At 43.7% G+C, this 17,189-nt stretch overlaps 1 protein-coding gene across 1 annotated transcript in view; it reads right to left on the bottom strand.

The window, feature by feature from the left end:
- Window positions 1-17,189, bottom strand: part of BOLL (boule homolog, RNA binding protein) — an 85,321-nt gene that overhangs the window by 55,321 nt on the left and 12,811 nt on the right. Inside the window, exon 2 of the mRNA XM_006035467.2 lies at window positions 2,040-2,131. Coding sequence (XP_006035529.1) covers window positions 2,040-2,131 — 92 coding nt within the window. The remainder of the gene's footprint in view (window positions 1-2,039; window positions 2,132-17,189) is intronic.

Genomic DNA, 17,189 nt, shown 5'->3' with positions numbered 1-17,189 from the left:
TCCCAAGGGCACCCTCTTATCTTGCCTGCCACATCTTTGATGGAAAAATAACTCGGGAACCTTTGCTTAGTCCTGGTTCACTGAACCTTACTCAAGCTCTCTGATCTGCAGGCCCTTTGCCAGGCCTCTCTTCAGTACAGTGCTGAATGAGACACCTCAGGCCTTATGGGCCAACTGCGTGGCTCCAACCACCCCTTTACCACGCCCCATGCCTCGCGGGTGTTACATTGCTGTTACGCTCTGTTGGGGACTTGTCCTACTTGGACTCCGCACCTTTGATATAGCTAGGCCTTCTAGTCTAGACCTACTGTGTTGGGCCTTGCTTTGAGGCACTAGCCCACAAACTTTTTATTACTGGGCCACTGACCCTTGCAGCTTGCGCTCCTCTGGCGATGGGCTCTCTGCATCCCCTGAGACTGCACCCCTCTGGTGCTGGGCTCAACACAAATGTGTGCCCCCAATGAGGCCTCCTCCTCCCTATTAGCCCGGTACAAACAATAAACACAAACCTAAGCCCCTGCACACATATTTGGAGGGCACATGCACCCCATACCTCCCCCCCACCCTTTCTTGTGTCCTCTGGACAAGCTGCTTGCAGCTCCATCTCACACCCCGCCCCTCCCCAGCTGGGCAGCCTCTGCCCTTGCCCCACCCCATTCCCTCCCTAACTACAGAGGCCTCCATCTGCCCCTCCCACGCCCCTTCCCTTCCCCCTGGTCCCTTCCCCCCACAGACTTACCAGTCAGATGCTGCTTTCCAAGCTGCCGGGCTTGCATATCAGCAATCAGATCGATATCAACTAATAAGGCTCACTAATAATTGGCCATCACTATTGCCCAAAAAATCTTTATTGGTGCACCCCTAATGAAAATGTGATTTTAAATATATCATCACATTTAACAGCAAATGTATTCTAATTCAAACTGGTCTGATTAAATCTTGTCCTTAAAGAAGCTAGCTTGCAGGTACTCAAAGAACCATGGCATAAATTGAACTTAGCTACTTATATATAAAATAAGTAAGCAGGTCTGATACATAAGATTTACTCTTGCATAACATTTTAACTTTTGATTTAATTTAAAATGTATGTTTATAAAATTTAAGTCTGTTAAACTCTTTCCATTTTAAAAATCGATAACTGTAGTTTTGGAAAGATACCATCAAACTTCAATGTCACTCAGAGGACCAAAAGCAAAGTGATGCTGTCACAATGTGATATGAGGCAAATTTGCAGGAAAACACTATTACCTATATTTATCTGTGGTTACTGTATGGTTGACATTATTGCTGGCCAGTCATGCTGAACACCACATATGATGATGTTCAATACTACAAGAAGCAGTAGCACAAAGGAAAGCAATGGATCTAATCACAGTATGAGAGCCAGTGCTGCAATACAAAGCTGCAGCACAGAACTCACCACTCAGGAAGTGTAGTTTTAAATCACCTGTGAACTCTCCTATTTCTGTGCTGCTCTGCAGCCCCTGGCACAAGAAACATTTTATAGTCATGACAGCATACCCCCAGCTGTCTAAATGCCATCACACTGCATATTGTGCCACTGCCCCAACATTTTCACCCCACATCCAGCCCTTCTTTAAACCAGGTGTGTTATAGTGTTTTCAGAAGGCATCCTCATATAGATCCTGAACTATAGGGATCTTTTCCAGGCTTGCTCTAAGTCTTTTAGAGACCTTTATTCCACTTTTACCCTTTCATATGGCATAAACAACTAGAGTGGAAATTAAGATCTCATTCATACTATTACACATTCTTGCCAATGATACCCTATATTATAACGAGGTTGAAGTGCTGAGAGGGAAGGAACGGTGATGCTAATCATTAATCTATGAATAAAGCCATTTTGGACACTGTTAAAATTAAGAAACACATATATTAACTGAAATTGTTGGGAGAGTCACAGTCCTATGATAACAACATTAGTAACCATGAAAAAGTCATAATCAAGTTTTATTCTACTTTTCCACTTACTGTTGTGTTCTCAATTTCCATAATGTGCATATTGCTACTATACTAACCCCTTTGATACTCCAGCTCTGTCATTAACTATCTTCACTTCTTTTACACACCCATACTGGGCAAAAAACTTCCTTAGGTCATTTTCGTTAGTCTAGTAAAATAAAACAAAAGAAAAAAAAAAAAACACAAGAGAAATGGATTTGTTTAGTTATTACACATTGTTTTGCTTTGGACACATTAAAAACATGCTAGCAATAAATCTTAAAATTGGATAGTCAGTTTTGTAAGACCAAAAATAAGCAAAAGCTATTCTCCTGGGATTTTAGTGGGAGGAGTGTGTGTATAGGTAAAAGGGTAAGAAATTCAACTTTTTCTTCCTTTATTTCAACTTCAGCAACCTAAGTATCCTTTACATATTCAATTCAGCTTGTAGTTTTTCTCTAATAATCTCTCCTGGTAACTGAATTCCATTTTGGGTGAATGACTTGTCTGAAATTCATATTATAGTATCATTTACAGCATTTGTAACTCAGCAAGTTCATTTTAAAACTTCAAACTGGAGGGCATGTAACGAATTTCTGTTTTGTCAAGTTTGAAAAACAACATTAAGATACAATGAAGGTAGTATAACCTGTATTATGCAGGTCAAATTCAATACCCATAAAGGTCCTTTCTGTCCTTAAAATATATTAAAACACATATACATATACATGTACAATACATTCATTTTTCTTAGCAAAGTAAGCAACGGTCTTTTAGATGTGTGGTCTTCATTCACGTATGTGGAAGAACAGATACTGAAATACATATATCATGTATTTACTATCTTATTCCACAGGACGTATATCATGTTACAATTTGGCTCCCAGTGTATCAAGGAAATACGCTGATGAACATGGCCCACTGGATGCATCAAGCCTCTCTTGGGTTCTTTAGTGTTCTCACTATCACTATCAGAAGTTTTCATGTACTCTTTGAGGCACTCTTCATTTTTTTTAAAAAAATGTGTGTTATAAGTTGGAAAAGCGCTCTCATATATCTAAGGCTTATGTTCCCTTGTATGAGTCTCTAAAGAACAGTAAATGGGAGACCATTTTTAGTGAATGTAGAACTAATGTAAGTAGTTCACATGCTACTAATAGAAAGAACATTCAGGTAACAGAGTTTTGGAAGAATTCTCTCTCCAAGGCATTGTATAAAATAAGCGCTACAAGCTCAGAAACCAGAGATGGTAGAAAATATGTACGCAAGCTTTTGATCAAAGACATACAGGAAACTGCAGCCCCAGGATTTAAAAGGTATTGGAAAGATAACAGATGAGAACAGATTTGAACTGGTAGGAAATGTAGCCTGAGGTTTCATTACAGGTGATTAATCATTTTGTTCTCCTTTGAGGACTGCCAGGGCCAATTATTACTCTTGGAAAAATTAGATAAAAACAACAGTCCACCTGGGAAAAGTTTAAAAATACTAATAAAGCAGAGACTACAGGAAAATGCATCTGAACTATCATACCAAGCCTCCAAAGTCAGAAAGTAAAGCTCTGAGCATGTTGGAATATAGCTTCACAGAGCAATCAAATAATTCTACAGACATGCTGTGGAAGCTGCCTTAGATCGACATGATGTACCTTCATGTTTTTGGGGTGATGTAAAAAATGGACGTTGCATCTTATCCATTAAAATCCTCTGATCAAAAACTGCCTTCCACTTGGCCTTTTCTCCAAGGCATATTGCAATGGTCTGCTCCTATTTAACTGGATAATCAGGATGCTTTGCCCTTGGCCAGGCCTCTCAGTTGCACCAGAACTTTAGATAAATTCTGAACAGCAGATGGACAAAGACTAGAAATTCCTAGACTGGATGATGGTAGTCAAAAAATATGCAAGAACTTTAACTGAGCTCAGTGTATGGGTACGTAAACATGCTAGGCAAGTTAAGCAAGCATGTGAAGTTACAGCACATCTGCTACTCCGCAGTATGCCTGTATGCATGTTCTTATCCTTCTAGTGAGACATAGACTACCTTGTCTTTAGTGAGTGGTAAAAACGTGCAGGCATTCAGTTGCTGCTGAGTAGCTGAGGGTCTGTCAGTTTACACCCTTACTTACCTCTCCCCATGCGTTCATGGGCCCATAGCTTCAGGATTAATGAAGTCCATTTTATTGTGGACTATTTGGTTAAAAATAAACTGTGAAAGATGAAGGAGCAGTGTTTTTAATAGATGTTCATGCTAAAAACTTTCTCCACTTAGGAGATGGATATTATTTTGGGTGTTTTTTCAGCTGTAGCCCTACAAACCTCCAAAACAATTTATAGTACCTTTTAAACACAAACTTCAGCTGCTTAAACAATTGCCAAGATCTAAATGACCAGATCCAGCAAATTCAGCTACAGAGGTAGCATGCAAAGCAACTTTAAGGACATATTTGGCAAACAGGAATTGGGCATAGTCTTAGTGGCCAAAAATATTAAAGAACTAAACTTGCTACACATAGTCAAATTATATAAATTCTATCTTGCTATTTCTCTCTAGAAAGAAGACACAGGAAAAAAAAAAGTAAGGAAACTTCCATAAAGGATTTATGATCCCATCTTTCCCCACTATGGAACAAAACTGTGAGCATCCCTGTGGCAAAGAAGTTCATATTTAATGATTCCCCCCTTCTGGAGAATGGTTTTGTCTTTTTTCAAAGACTGAAGTGTACAGTGTGCATACAGCCCAGTTTGTTCACCAAGATGTTTTTCCTGCTTACAAGAAACTTTACGCTAAAGCGCATAAGACAAAATATCTTGATGTTCAGAGGCTGCTGGTCTACACCCAGGGCCAAAGAGAGGTATCTTATTTCTGGAAAATGTGGAGGACATTAAGCCTTTGTGAAGCAGCAAGTATTCAATTCAGATTCGGCTGATTTGGAGGGACAGTGATTTGATTTGGTGATTTGAGTCGCTGTCCCAATTCAATTCCGCTGAACTGGATTCGAAGATTCGGCCATAGACTAAACAGGCAGCAGTCCTCAACCACGCTGGACACAGCTGCCTCCAGCTGGTAAGTTTGCTGTGGTGGATGGATCGGGGAGGGAAAGGGTGGGGGGGGCGGCAGATCAATGCCCCCACAGCAAGGAAGGGAGGGATTGGGGCTGGGACAAGTTGCCCAGCTGGGACGGGGGACGGGTGCAGGACTTGGGGAGGGGGACTCCTGCCACTTAGAGCTGCCGTGCACTGCCAGTCTGGGAGGGCATGGGAGTGGGCATGTGTCCCTGGATCTGTGTGGGGCAGGCTGGTGTGGTATGCATACAAGACAGGTAGTCAGTCTTTACTTTTCATTCCATCCAGGAAGACCACACACCAACTGCTGAAACTTCCGTAGCCTGAAGAAGGGTTTTTGAACCCAAAAGCTTGCTTAATAATTGTTTTCCAACTATTTAAGCTGGTCTAATAAAAGAGATCAGATTCACCCAAAGAACCTTGTCTGCCAGTTAAACGTAATACTTATATGTTGAACACATGGTACAACTGAGAACTACATATAAATTTGCCTCATTCTTAAGAAAAGTTAGTGTTCACCTACAGTCTAAATAAGTGGTACTAGTCTTCTGGGCATTAGAGAGAGAGAAAAAAAAAGAGTGACATCTTTAAAAGCATGACATGAGAGGCCACCTGACAGTAGACTTGGCCTCTCAAGTTTTGCTAGGGTCTTAAACGGAGTCTTCCAAATAAGAGGCTGGAATTCTTCTCTCATGAAATGTACATTAAGAATCATTGCTATGGTGATGAAACAGGTTGTTTCAGAGGAACTGCAAACAAGTAGAACTGACTGAAAACTGGGAAACTTTCACCAAAAAAGTGTTCGCCATCAAAAATTTACACATATGGAATTTTTCTACCAGCCTTTTAAGTAGCCCTCGCAGAATATGACTTTTTCCAGGCTTCAGATGTACTTCTCTGAGAGGAAATCTATGTTTGGCAGGCATCCATTCTAGATTTTGAATGCAAATCTGGCTTTGAATGCATATATGGCTAAGTCCATCTGGTACTAAGTGCCGAGAGCTGAAAGGGCTTCAGGAGTATATTTATCACTTCCAGCATCCTCTCATTTAATTCTATTTTCCTTGCTTTCCCTGCTTTCTGTGGAAGATGACTTAATAACTTGTCCGACTTCTGACCTGTCGACTACCACACAAACAACTAAAGACACTTTAGCAGGCAGAAAAAGTACAATTATTCAGAGTACTTATGTGTGATACCTGGCATAGGTTATCAACCTTTTTAGTTAAAGAAAGAAGAGAAGTAGAAGTAAGAAGGGTTTCAGGGCACTTATTTTTTTTTAAACAGACAATAAGCACTATGCCCATTGACTGAAGCTGCATTATGCTCAAGAATATTTATAAAATCCCCTGTACCATGAAAACCTCAATTTCCAATGCCTTAGCCATATGAGGCAGAAGATCCTGGAAGTTTCTTGCAATTATTATGCAAGATATTCTGAGTGACCTGCCATCCAAACTGATAAATACAATTAATACCCTCCATATCCATTTTCTTCCTCCTCTTCATCTGAATCTGTGCTTGAATGGTCATCAGCCTAACTGGATTACAGCAGACAAGACACTGTTTGTAGGAAAGAAGGAACAACTAAATAGGCCAAAATAGGATTTTAAATTCACTTCCTCAAATGATACAAAAATGAGAGCAGAAAGGATTATGTTCTGTTGTACCCTCACACTGACAGAGCCCAGAGTTTGTAATATTAATGGTGCATGCATTCTAAGAGTTAAGTAACACCGTAGAGAGAATCCTTAATTTTTGTTTTAAAATAAAAATGTTCACTTTCTGTAACTTCTAAAGTGAAACAATAAAGCATATATGCTTCGCCTCCTTTTCTGCATGAACTAAATGAATAGTACTGGTGGAGCTGAAGGCACAGAAGCTTGCTATTAGATATGTGTAAACCTACTACTGTAAAATACTTGTTATCTGGCATCCCCAGGGAAAGGAGATTGACGGTTATGTAAAAATTCTGGTTATCTGAAATAACCCGGCAGGAGTTTTCAGATAACGCAAAGCGGGGGCGGCAGCAGCACATGGAGCATGGGGTGGGGAGGGAGAGAAAAAGGGGGGTGACAGCGGCCACACACAGAGCGGCAACAACACAGGGTGGTAGGCAGTGGCAGCAGCAGCCACCGCATGAGAGCTTCCCCCACCCCCCCACATCCAGCTGGCCGGCTGGAAATTCCAGTTAATAGAATTTCTGGTTATTTAAATGCCAGGTAACAAAGATTTTACTGTATAATGTCCTGTTTGTAGAAAATGAATGAGATGTATGATCTTAATTTTGACATGTACAACCATCTCGCATCTTAAAAAAATGGTTCTAAAGAAAAGTAAAAAAGTTTGAATATTTACATATACACAGAACAACCTCATGTTAATTATGTCCCACTCCTCCTTTGGGGCCAGGAAAGAAGTCCATTAAAAGAGAGTATTCACTTTAATAGGGTTAGTCAATTTACTACATCATAATAAAGAAAAAAATGGTTCCTGGTGTTGGGATTGTTAAAAGCAAGGGGGGGGTGTTATAATAGAGGCTGTACTGTAACTCTATTTACATCAGATTTTTTAAAAGAATTATCAATATATTAGTAGCTTGTAGCAATTAAATGTCTAAAATGGCATCTTTCTGAGACAAAAGTGGGACAAAATAGGATTTTATAGTTTATTTTCTACCTTATCTAAGGATATTATAGCAAAGACCACCACCATCTCATAATCATCAGTGTAATCATACATCAATGTAAAACAGATCTTCCAAATGCTTGTCTTGAATGCATCAATCCAATGAATATAAAGACTAATTATTAAGAAAAGTATCAGAACTATTTTTTCTATTACTTATCTATCAAAATTAGAAAAAAATACCTTAAAATCAATTCCTCCTACAAAGATGCGATTAGGAATAACTGTTCCAAACCTTGGGGCACTGGTCGGGTTATTTAAAGGCACTGGTGACACAGTGTTGGGAGATGGAGACAAAGATTCTGTTTGCGTCTGATTTGTGGTTTGCTGTTTGAGAGAAAATATTTTTTTAAAATATATTTTCAATATCTTGTACAACATAAACCACTAATGCAAATATATCCAAACAGGAAAAAGTGGAGAGTCTCTGAAAGCATGTAGAAAGTTAAACAGCTAAACATTACCCATGATTAATGTATTGTTAAACTATGGCAATCATCCATACTTGTTCTAGAACCCTTAGGCTCCACTTAAGAAATAATTCAGATGCTTAAATTCAGTACAATTACATTCTTTTCTCAAGTTTGAATTGCGAGTCAATACTTACTGAATTAGGGCTTTAGACTATGATTTTTGGGTTAGGGTCTATCTTTAATTTGATGTCTGTACAGCACTGTGCAGGAACTATTCTGACTACATAGAAGGCAGCAGCATCTACCACGGACCAGCACAGAATACATTTCAAGAATGATAAAAATCAACCACACACCTTCACTTATTGGACTGTGTTCTGTAATATACTTTGTTTACATTTTCCAAAATTATACGGGCTGGGTTTTTACAAATGCTGAGCACTTAAAACTCCAAATTTGAAGTCAAGAGAAGAAGCAAGTCTTAGCAATTGCTGATCCTCAGCACATACGAGAAGCTCTTGCCCACTAAGGTTACTTTGAATTGTTTACATCAGGGGTCAGCAACCCCCGGCATGCATGCCAAGCATGGCACACACAGCCATTTTGCTCAGCACACCACCGCCAGCCGGGGCTCTAAGCAGCTGCTGCCAGCCATGGAGCCCAGGCTGCTCCCAGCAGGCGAATGGGAGGCTGCAAGCCCTGCTGCAAACAGACTGGGCTCCTTGCGCCGGCTGCAGCCGAGAGGCTGCAAACAGCTACTCTGGGCTCCAGCATGTCGGCACTCCAGCACCTTTCAAGGTAGACTGTGGGTTTTTTGGCACTCCAGCCAAAAAACGTTGCTTACCCCTGGCTTACACAGAGCAAAGTGACTTTAAATTGCTTGTAAACCGTCAGCAGATAAATCTTCCTGTACAGGGGGCAGACTGCCAGTGCAGACCTGGCAGAGGCAGTACAGCTACTATTTTTGCCAGCTGCCCCCACCCTGCCTTAAGCTGGAAGGCAGTGCAGCTTGATGGACAGGGACCTACTTAATTCATGGTTTTGTGGAAACCATGAAGTCTAGGACTGTCCACAAAAATCAACCAAAAAACACTTAAGAAAAATAAAACGCTGGCTCCCCAGTGGGAGTCAGCAGTCCTCACAGTCAGGAGGAGAAGGTGTCAGCTGGCAGGGCAGCAAACAAGATGGCAGCTGCCCCCTTGTCTCTCTTACCCCTGCCATGGCCTCTCCATCAATCAGAACTGAGGGGCGGGGTGGCACAAAAGGCAGACAGCAATCAAGATAGTGGCCATCCCCTTGTCCCGTCCCGTCCCGTCCCCCCCCCCCAGGGGCTTCCCCGCCAATCACATCTGAGGGGCAGGGCTGCTGCAAAATGTCCCTGAAACTGACTCTGTGCGTCATAAGCAGGCTGGGAAGAACCCTTCATCTCATCATGATTTAAGTAGGTCCTTAATGACAGGGTATGGACATGCAGAATTTATAACAGAACTCTCACTTCCTCAAGTCTGAGTACCTATAACCAGTTCCCTGAAGCCACCAGTATTTGTCTCAGCTTTTAAAAGGTTAATATATTAAAGTTAAGAATGTTTTTCTTTTAACTCAATATAACAGTATGTACTGCAATCACATTTTTTCATTTATGTTATTATATTTTTAAAGAATCATACATAATGTATGTTTTCAAAATCACTCATTAGGCATTAGTGCCTATTTATTTTCCATAAAATCATTCTCAAGACTACAATTTGGCTACACTCATTACCTTTCACTTTTTCTGTCTCTATTTTACCATGTAAAACCCTAAAGAAGAAAAAAAAGTGGATGAAATACTACACTGAAGTCAGTGGATTCATTTCCATTGATGTCACTGGGTATCATACTGCAGCAGTCTTTTTAGGCTGTAGTCTGGAGCAACCAGATTTGGGTTACAGCTGGTGGTGCTAAGACCCAGCTGCCACTGCTGCTTTTCCCTGTGGCAGCCCAAGGACAGCAACTGCTGCCAAAGCCCCACATCTGCAGGGTGGATCTGGCTCACTGGCCATAGGTTGCCACCCCCTGTCATTGAGTATTCTTGGTGTTCTCTCATGACCAGTTTGGAGTGGCAACACCACTTATATTTTATGAGTTACTTATAAAATCCTGAAGTTGATTAACAATTTTTTTAAAAGGGTGCCATTTTATACATATTCTTTCAATTTGTTATACTAAGTATTTTTCTTCATACTTGTATTCTATACAGGCAGTCCTCAGACTTAAGACACTATTGGTCCCTGAAAACCACACCTTAAGTTGAAACGTTGCAACTCGGAACCGATTTTCCCATAGGAAACAATGTTATACATGCGGGATTGGTTCCTGAACCAAGGTCTGATACCCTATTTTCACCAAAAATAACCCAGAATTTTGTACTCAATAAATTACAACAAGTAATATAGCTACATTAATGTATTTATATTGTAAATAGCAATCATATTGATTTGGAAGGACTTCTGAGGTGACTTTTCTGGACATTTTGAACAGCTCTTGGCTGGAGTCTTCTCAAGAGTTTTGGCTGCAGGTTTTTCTGGAGTCTTGTTTGCTTTCTTAAAGAAAGCGTCCAAGAAAGTTTGGACAGAAATTCTCCAGGGAGACGGGCAATGCAGCGAACTTGTTCGCTGGCGTGGCATCACGTCAGATCAAGCGTTGTAAAGTTGAAACTGATGTCAGAAAGTTGAAACAGGGTGTCAATTTATAAACGCTGTAAGTGCAAAACATTGTAAGTCGAGGACTGCCTGTACATATTCTGCTATGCTATAGAACATTCTTCTATACTTCTAATACTTGAATTTCCTCAAAATATTCTGGTCCATCTAAATGCTATGTATACTGCTTCCCATTTCTGTTTCATCAGAAAACAAACACAACTAATAGTAATGGCTTTATTTTCTTTCAGGATACTTATAAAATATACTGAATGATACTGGCTTTCCTGCAGAGCCTGCAGCACAGCAGTCAATACATGTAGCTATTTCTTCCCACACAAATATCTAGGTAGTCAACTTCTATCTACCTAGATTCTTATCTGGCTCCTATTACTGTATTAGCTATTACCTACTAATCTTAAGTATTTATCCTCATGCTATTTGTGTGTACAGCTCTGGACTCAAAAAACATTAACTTAAGCCAGAACAGAACAAAAAAAGCCAGTCCAACCTGACACACTTCTTTGACTACCCTAATGACTGTTTTTATTAAGTACCTGAACCCTGATGCAATATGAACTGAAATTCTCCTGAAAGCTCTTGCCAGATCAACAGGCTTCTACAGCTTTACTCTCTACAGCTTGCTCTCTACTCTTGAGACGTATGGGAAGAAGCTGCTGTCTAGGCAATAGATTTAGGAAGCAGCCTGAGAATGGTGGCAGAGATGGGTCCCATGTACCAGGGACGTAATTATTCCTTCTTGTACCTTTGTTTTCTGTGGGCTGAACTCTTTTTTTTTCCTTACATGCAAAGCACAAGAGACATTTTGTTCTCAGAACTACTCCTAGCCTAAGACTTTCTGCACATCCTTTCACATCATCTGATGAAGCAAACTTGAAAACTTGTGCTTATATATTTATCTATACACACACACACACACACACACATTACATTCATTACATAACATGAGCTTTAGTTTGAAGTCAGTCAGAATGTAGAGTAGATATGCACCTTTACGGACTAACAAAGATAGATATAGATCTCTTTCTCTCTCTATCTTCCTTAGTCTGTAAAGATGCATATCTACCCTACCTTCTGACTAACATAGCTAACTACTGCTCTAAGATTAGAAAATCAAGGCAATGAGCCTTCCACTGGAGACCTATTCTCTCTGGTTGTTCAATCCAACATAAAAGGTACTTTAATGGAGGTAAGCATGTGAAAAAAGGTAGTGGCAGTAGTGGCTTTAGAGGCAGAGACGGTACTGCTGCAAGAAGAACCCGAAATAGAGAAAGAAAAGCTGGTGTTGGCTGCAAACTACAGGGCTAAGGAACTGCAGATCATGTAGTGCTAGAGACCCCAAAAGAAAGCAACTCAGATTTTTAAAACTATTTAGATACTGAATTCAAAGTGAAATCAAAAGGAGTTACCTCTAATTTCCATTAAAAACTGGCCTGAAATACCCAGAAAAGTAAGAAGAATGTTTCACTAGCAATTTTAGTGAAGATGACATGCCTTTTTTACTTCAGTCTTTTACAACTAGGGCAACTACTAGATAACGAATACAGCAAAGAGAAGGAAGGCATCAAACAACCTAGAGTACTGGCAGAACAGGTTAGGGATTACTCAGAGCAGCATTTCTCAACTTGTGGGTTGTGACCCAAAAGTGGGTCGCAAGAATATGAGGGTTGTGAATAAACTTGAAAAATGGTTCAACAAACTTTAAAAATGGATTCTCCTTTAAAAGAGAAAAACCTGGGAAATGTGGCTTTTCCCTTGTAGGCAGGCAGAGTGGCAGGCTTGGAGCTCCCCATACCACACACACATCCATCCCCTGCCCCACACACTGGAAGGGCTGGGACCTGGGAGTGTTTACAGCACTGATCTTTAAGACAGGGAAGAAGGAAAGTCGTATTAATTACAGACCAGTCAGTCTGACCTCAATACCTAGAAAGATCATGGAGCAGGTCCTCAAGGAATTTATCATGAAGCACCTACAGAAGAATAAAATGAAGGAGCAGCCAGCATGGATTTACCAAGACCAAGTCATATCTGATCAACCTGATTTCCTTGTATGATAAAATGACAGGCTCTGTAGTTGGGGGAGGGGTGGGGGGGAGAAGCAATAGATGTGATATACAATAAAACTTCCACTATCTGGCATTTAACCAACACGAAATTCCATTAATCAGAATTTCTGGCCAGCTGGCCGGATGCAGAGGAGGGGCAAGGAAAAGCTTGCACGTGGCGGTGGCCACTCTCCACCCCCCTGTGCGGCTGCTGCTCCGCAGGCAGCTGCCACCCTGCCCCTCCTGTGTTATCTCAAACCCCTGCTAGGGGTTTTCAGATAACCAGCAATCCCCTTACTCCAGGGATGCCGGATAACAGAGATTTTACTGTACCTTGACTTTAGCAAGGCTTCTGACATGGTCTCCCATGACATTCTCATTAACAAGCTAAGGAAATAAAGACTAGAATGAAAGTACCGTAAAGCGTGTATATAATGGGTTGGATTACTCTATTCAATAAGTATTCATCAATGGCTCAATGTCCAGTTGGGAAGAGGTCTCAAGTAGGGTTCCTTAGGGGTCTGTCCCTGATCTGGTATTGTTTAACATCTTCACTAATGATTTGGACAATAAGATCGAGTGTACACTTAGCAAATTTGTGGATGACACCAATTCACTAGAGTTGCAGACACTCTGGAGGGTAGGGCTAGGATCCAGAATGACCTGAATAGACTGAAGAAATGGTCTGCAATCAACCAGATGAAATTCAACAAAGACAAGAACAAAGTCCTACACTCAGGATGGAACAACTGCATCCAAATACAGAGCGGAGACCACTGGCAACTGGTGCCGCCTTAGTGCAGTCGATCACTGCGGCCACTTCTGAAAGTGGCTGCGGCCGCTTCTGGGAATGCCACAGCACTCCACTTCCCAGCTGGTGCTCGCAGGGGGGACATAGGCGCTCCCGCCTGCCCATCACCTAAGCGGCGAGTGTGGCTGGTCAGGGGGGTGTACCGGTGCTCTCAGGGTGTGCACGTGCACCCCCGTGCACACTCTATGCGTCACCACTGCTGGGAACTGACTGGCTAGATTGTAGTACAGGCAGTCCGCAACTTATGACTTTGAGTTACAACAAACGTCATTTACGACATTTATAAATTGACACCCTTTTTCAACATTCTGACATTGGTTTCGACTTTACGATGGTCAATACAGCTGCATCCAGCTGGTAAGTCTGTTGTGGTGGAAGGGGAGGGGGAAGGAAAGAGGCATGGGGAAAGGGGGTAAAAATCAAGGCCCCTGTGGCAAGGGAGGGGCTGGGGCAAGCACTGCTCCTGCCACTGTTCGTCTGGCAGCTTGTCCGGCATTTGGCACCGCGGCTCCTGCTGGTTGTCCAGGAGGACTTGGGGGGGCGTGCTCCCGGATCTGCATGGGGTGGGGTGGGCGGAGCCGGAGCTGCACTGGGCTGTGTGGGCTACAGCAAATTTTTGAGTGGCTGCAGTCCCCCCATAGCTCCTGCTCCAATCTGGGGGCCTCCATGCCCTCCTGCTGCTTGCCCACCCAGGGCAAGGCAGGCGTGGGACAAAGCTGTGGCTCATTCGGGGGGGGTGTGGGAAGGGCAGGGCGGCTCCCACCACTGTGCACTGCTTATCCAGAGGCAGCACAGCAGCTCCATCCCATGCCCACCCCAGCAGGTCAAGTGTGCTGGATGAGCTGCTAGACTAGCAGCGTGCAGCGGTGGGAGCCAACACCCCCTCCCTCCCTACCCGCACCCGCGATGAGCCATAGCTCAGTCCCGCGCCCAGCTGAAAAGTGCTTGCCCCAGCCCCAGCCCCAGTCCCTCCCTCACTGCGAGGGGCATTAATTTGCACCCCCACACCCCTTCCCTCCCCCCTCCCCTTCCACCACAACAGACTTACCAGCAAGATGCAGCTGTATCGAGTGTCGTAAAGGAACCAATCCCCCATTTATAAGACTGTTTCTATAGGAAAGTTGGTTCCAACTTACAACATTTCAACTTAAGACGTGGTTTTCGGGAATCAATTGCATCATAAGTCCAAGGACTGCCTGTACTGCAGAGAAGGACCTGGGGTTTACAGCAAACTGCAAGATGAACACAAGCCAATAGTATGATCTTGTTGTAAAAACAAAAAATGTCAAAAGCATATGAGCTTGTATCAATATTGACTGTTTTATCTCCTAATTTTACAGCTTTCATTTATACACATCATAGCATTTTGTTCTTTTGGGCAATTTAATATTCTGTCTCTACTCTTAAGCATTTCCAGATATTACCCAAATCCCTTTACCATCTTGTGTGTCCTCTCAAAGAGATTCTTCAACCTGAATAGTTGTAGAAAATGACAAGATGAGAAACGAGACAAGATTTATCTTCTCTGAAACCAAATCAGCATGCACCGAATTGATTTATTGTCTTTTAGATGCCCAGTTGAATGACACTAAGGCATTAGTCAGAGTCCTAACACTAATTTTCAGCTAGCTAGAGAAATATCAAGGAATTATAGCAGGAAGACTTGAAGGGCACACTAATGATCTGCCTGAACATTCAAAGCATCCATTATGTAAGAAATGAGAAAACCACTTTTACACAGGACAACACAAAAGGGAAGCAACATAATTTAAATGATGACTGAAATAAATTTTATAGCCTTGATTATTCTCAGCATGTACCATGATTAAGAAAACTGCCACTCAGTTATATCTGAGTTTATCATTTCAGTTTGAGCAAGTGTAATGTCTGAATAAAGACAACTATCAATCCGGATTTTGGCAGTATTATGGAGTTGCTCTTTATTCAAAAGGACTCAGTCCTGTACAGCAGGGGTAGGCAACTTTTTTTGGCTGGAGTGCCGAAAACTCCCACAATGCCTACCTTGGAAAGTGCTGGAGTGCTGGCATGCCAGAAAAACAAAACGATGGCAGGGGGTACATAGCAGGATGCCCTGCTTGTGCCCCTTGCCCCCCACCCAAAGCCCCTGCCTCACAGCCCTGCTTGTGCCCCTTGCCCCCCACCCAAAGCCCCTGCCCCCAGCCCTGCTGCCCTTTGCCCCCCGCCTAAAGCCCCAGCACATCAGCCCTGCTGTCCCTTGCCCCCCAGCCTGCTTGTGCCCCTTGCCCCCCACCCAAAGCCCCTGCTTCCCAGCCCTGCTGCCCCTTGCCCCCTACTTAAAGCCCCTGTGCGCTGCCACTCCGGCTTGCATGCACTATGCTCTGGAGGGCCCTGGGGAGAGCAGCAGGGCCGGAAGCACAGTGTGTGTGACCCAGAGCGGCAGCACACAGAGCACAGGGAAGCTGCCTGCTGCTGCAAGCTTCACACTGCCCGGGTCACATTTCCCCTGTGTGCATAGGAGCAGTATGGGCAGCATGCAGGGTTGTGCCTGTCACTGCTGGCCCTGCCTGTAGGGGAAGCGTGGCTAGGGCAGCGGGGAGCTCAGAGCAGCATACAGCTTTCTGCACCCTGGCTGTGTCCTGCCATGCTGGGTTCCACATGCTGCTCTGCAGAAGCAGCAGCGAGGATCGCCGGTATCTGCTGCCTCCCTGGAGCTGGGAGACAGCTGGGGCCAGGGCCAGGACCAGGGCCAGGGCCAGGAGGCAGCAGCTCTTTGCAGCCTCCCAGCTGCAGCCAGCCCAGGTTCTGGGTAGCTGCTGATAGCCACAGAGCCCTGATGGGAGGCTGTAAGACCTGCTGGGAGAAGCCCAGGCTGGCTGCAGCCGGGAGGCTACAAACAGCTGCAGCCCTCCTGCCCCAGCCTCAGCTGTCTCCTGGCCCCAGGCTCCAGGAAGGCAGCAGGTGTCAGCACTGCACCCATTGGGGCCAGGCCAGGGCAGGGAGGCAGCAGCTGTTTGTAGCCTCCCGGCTGCAGCCAGCCCAGGTTCTGGGTACCTGCTGATAGCCATGGAGCCTGTGCTGCTCCCAGCAGGTGGCTGGGAGGATGGAAGCCTTGCTGCAAGCAGTCAGGGCTCTGTGGCTATCAGCAGCTACCCAGAGGCGGGGCCGGCTGCAGCTGGGAGGCTGTAAACAGCTGCTGCCTCCCTGCCCCCAACATGGGCTGAGGAAAATGGCCTCACGTGCCGGGGGTGGGGGGAGGAGAGGCGGGGGGCCGCCCGACCCCTGCTGTACAGGTTTCCCTTGATTTATATGGGTTCTTTATATGAATAATTCGCTCTTATGCGATGAGTATATTTAGTTCCATATTTCATTATATGCAAGGTAAATTAGCTCTTATGCAATCATCATAGCCGCTCCCCCGCCCAAGGAGGTAAATCTGTGAGGGGAGGGGAAAGGGCCATGGCCCCACTCACCCCAGCCCTGGCTGCAGTGGCCCTGGGAGCGGCTGGGCCCAACTTCCCT

Source organism: Alligator sinensis, unplaced genomic scaffold, assembly GCF_000455745.1.
Source record: "Alligator sinensis unplaced genomic scaffold, ASM45574v1 scaffold1229_1, whole genome shotgun sequence".
In the NCBI taxonomy this organism is placed as follows: domain Eukaryota; kingdom Metazoa; phylum Chordata; order Crocodylia; family Alligatoridae; genus Alligator; species Alligator sinensis.
This window is presented reverse-complemented; position numbering and strand designations above follow the sequence as displayed.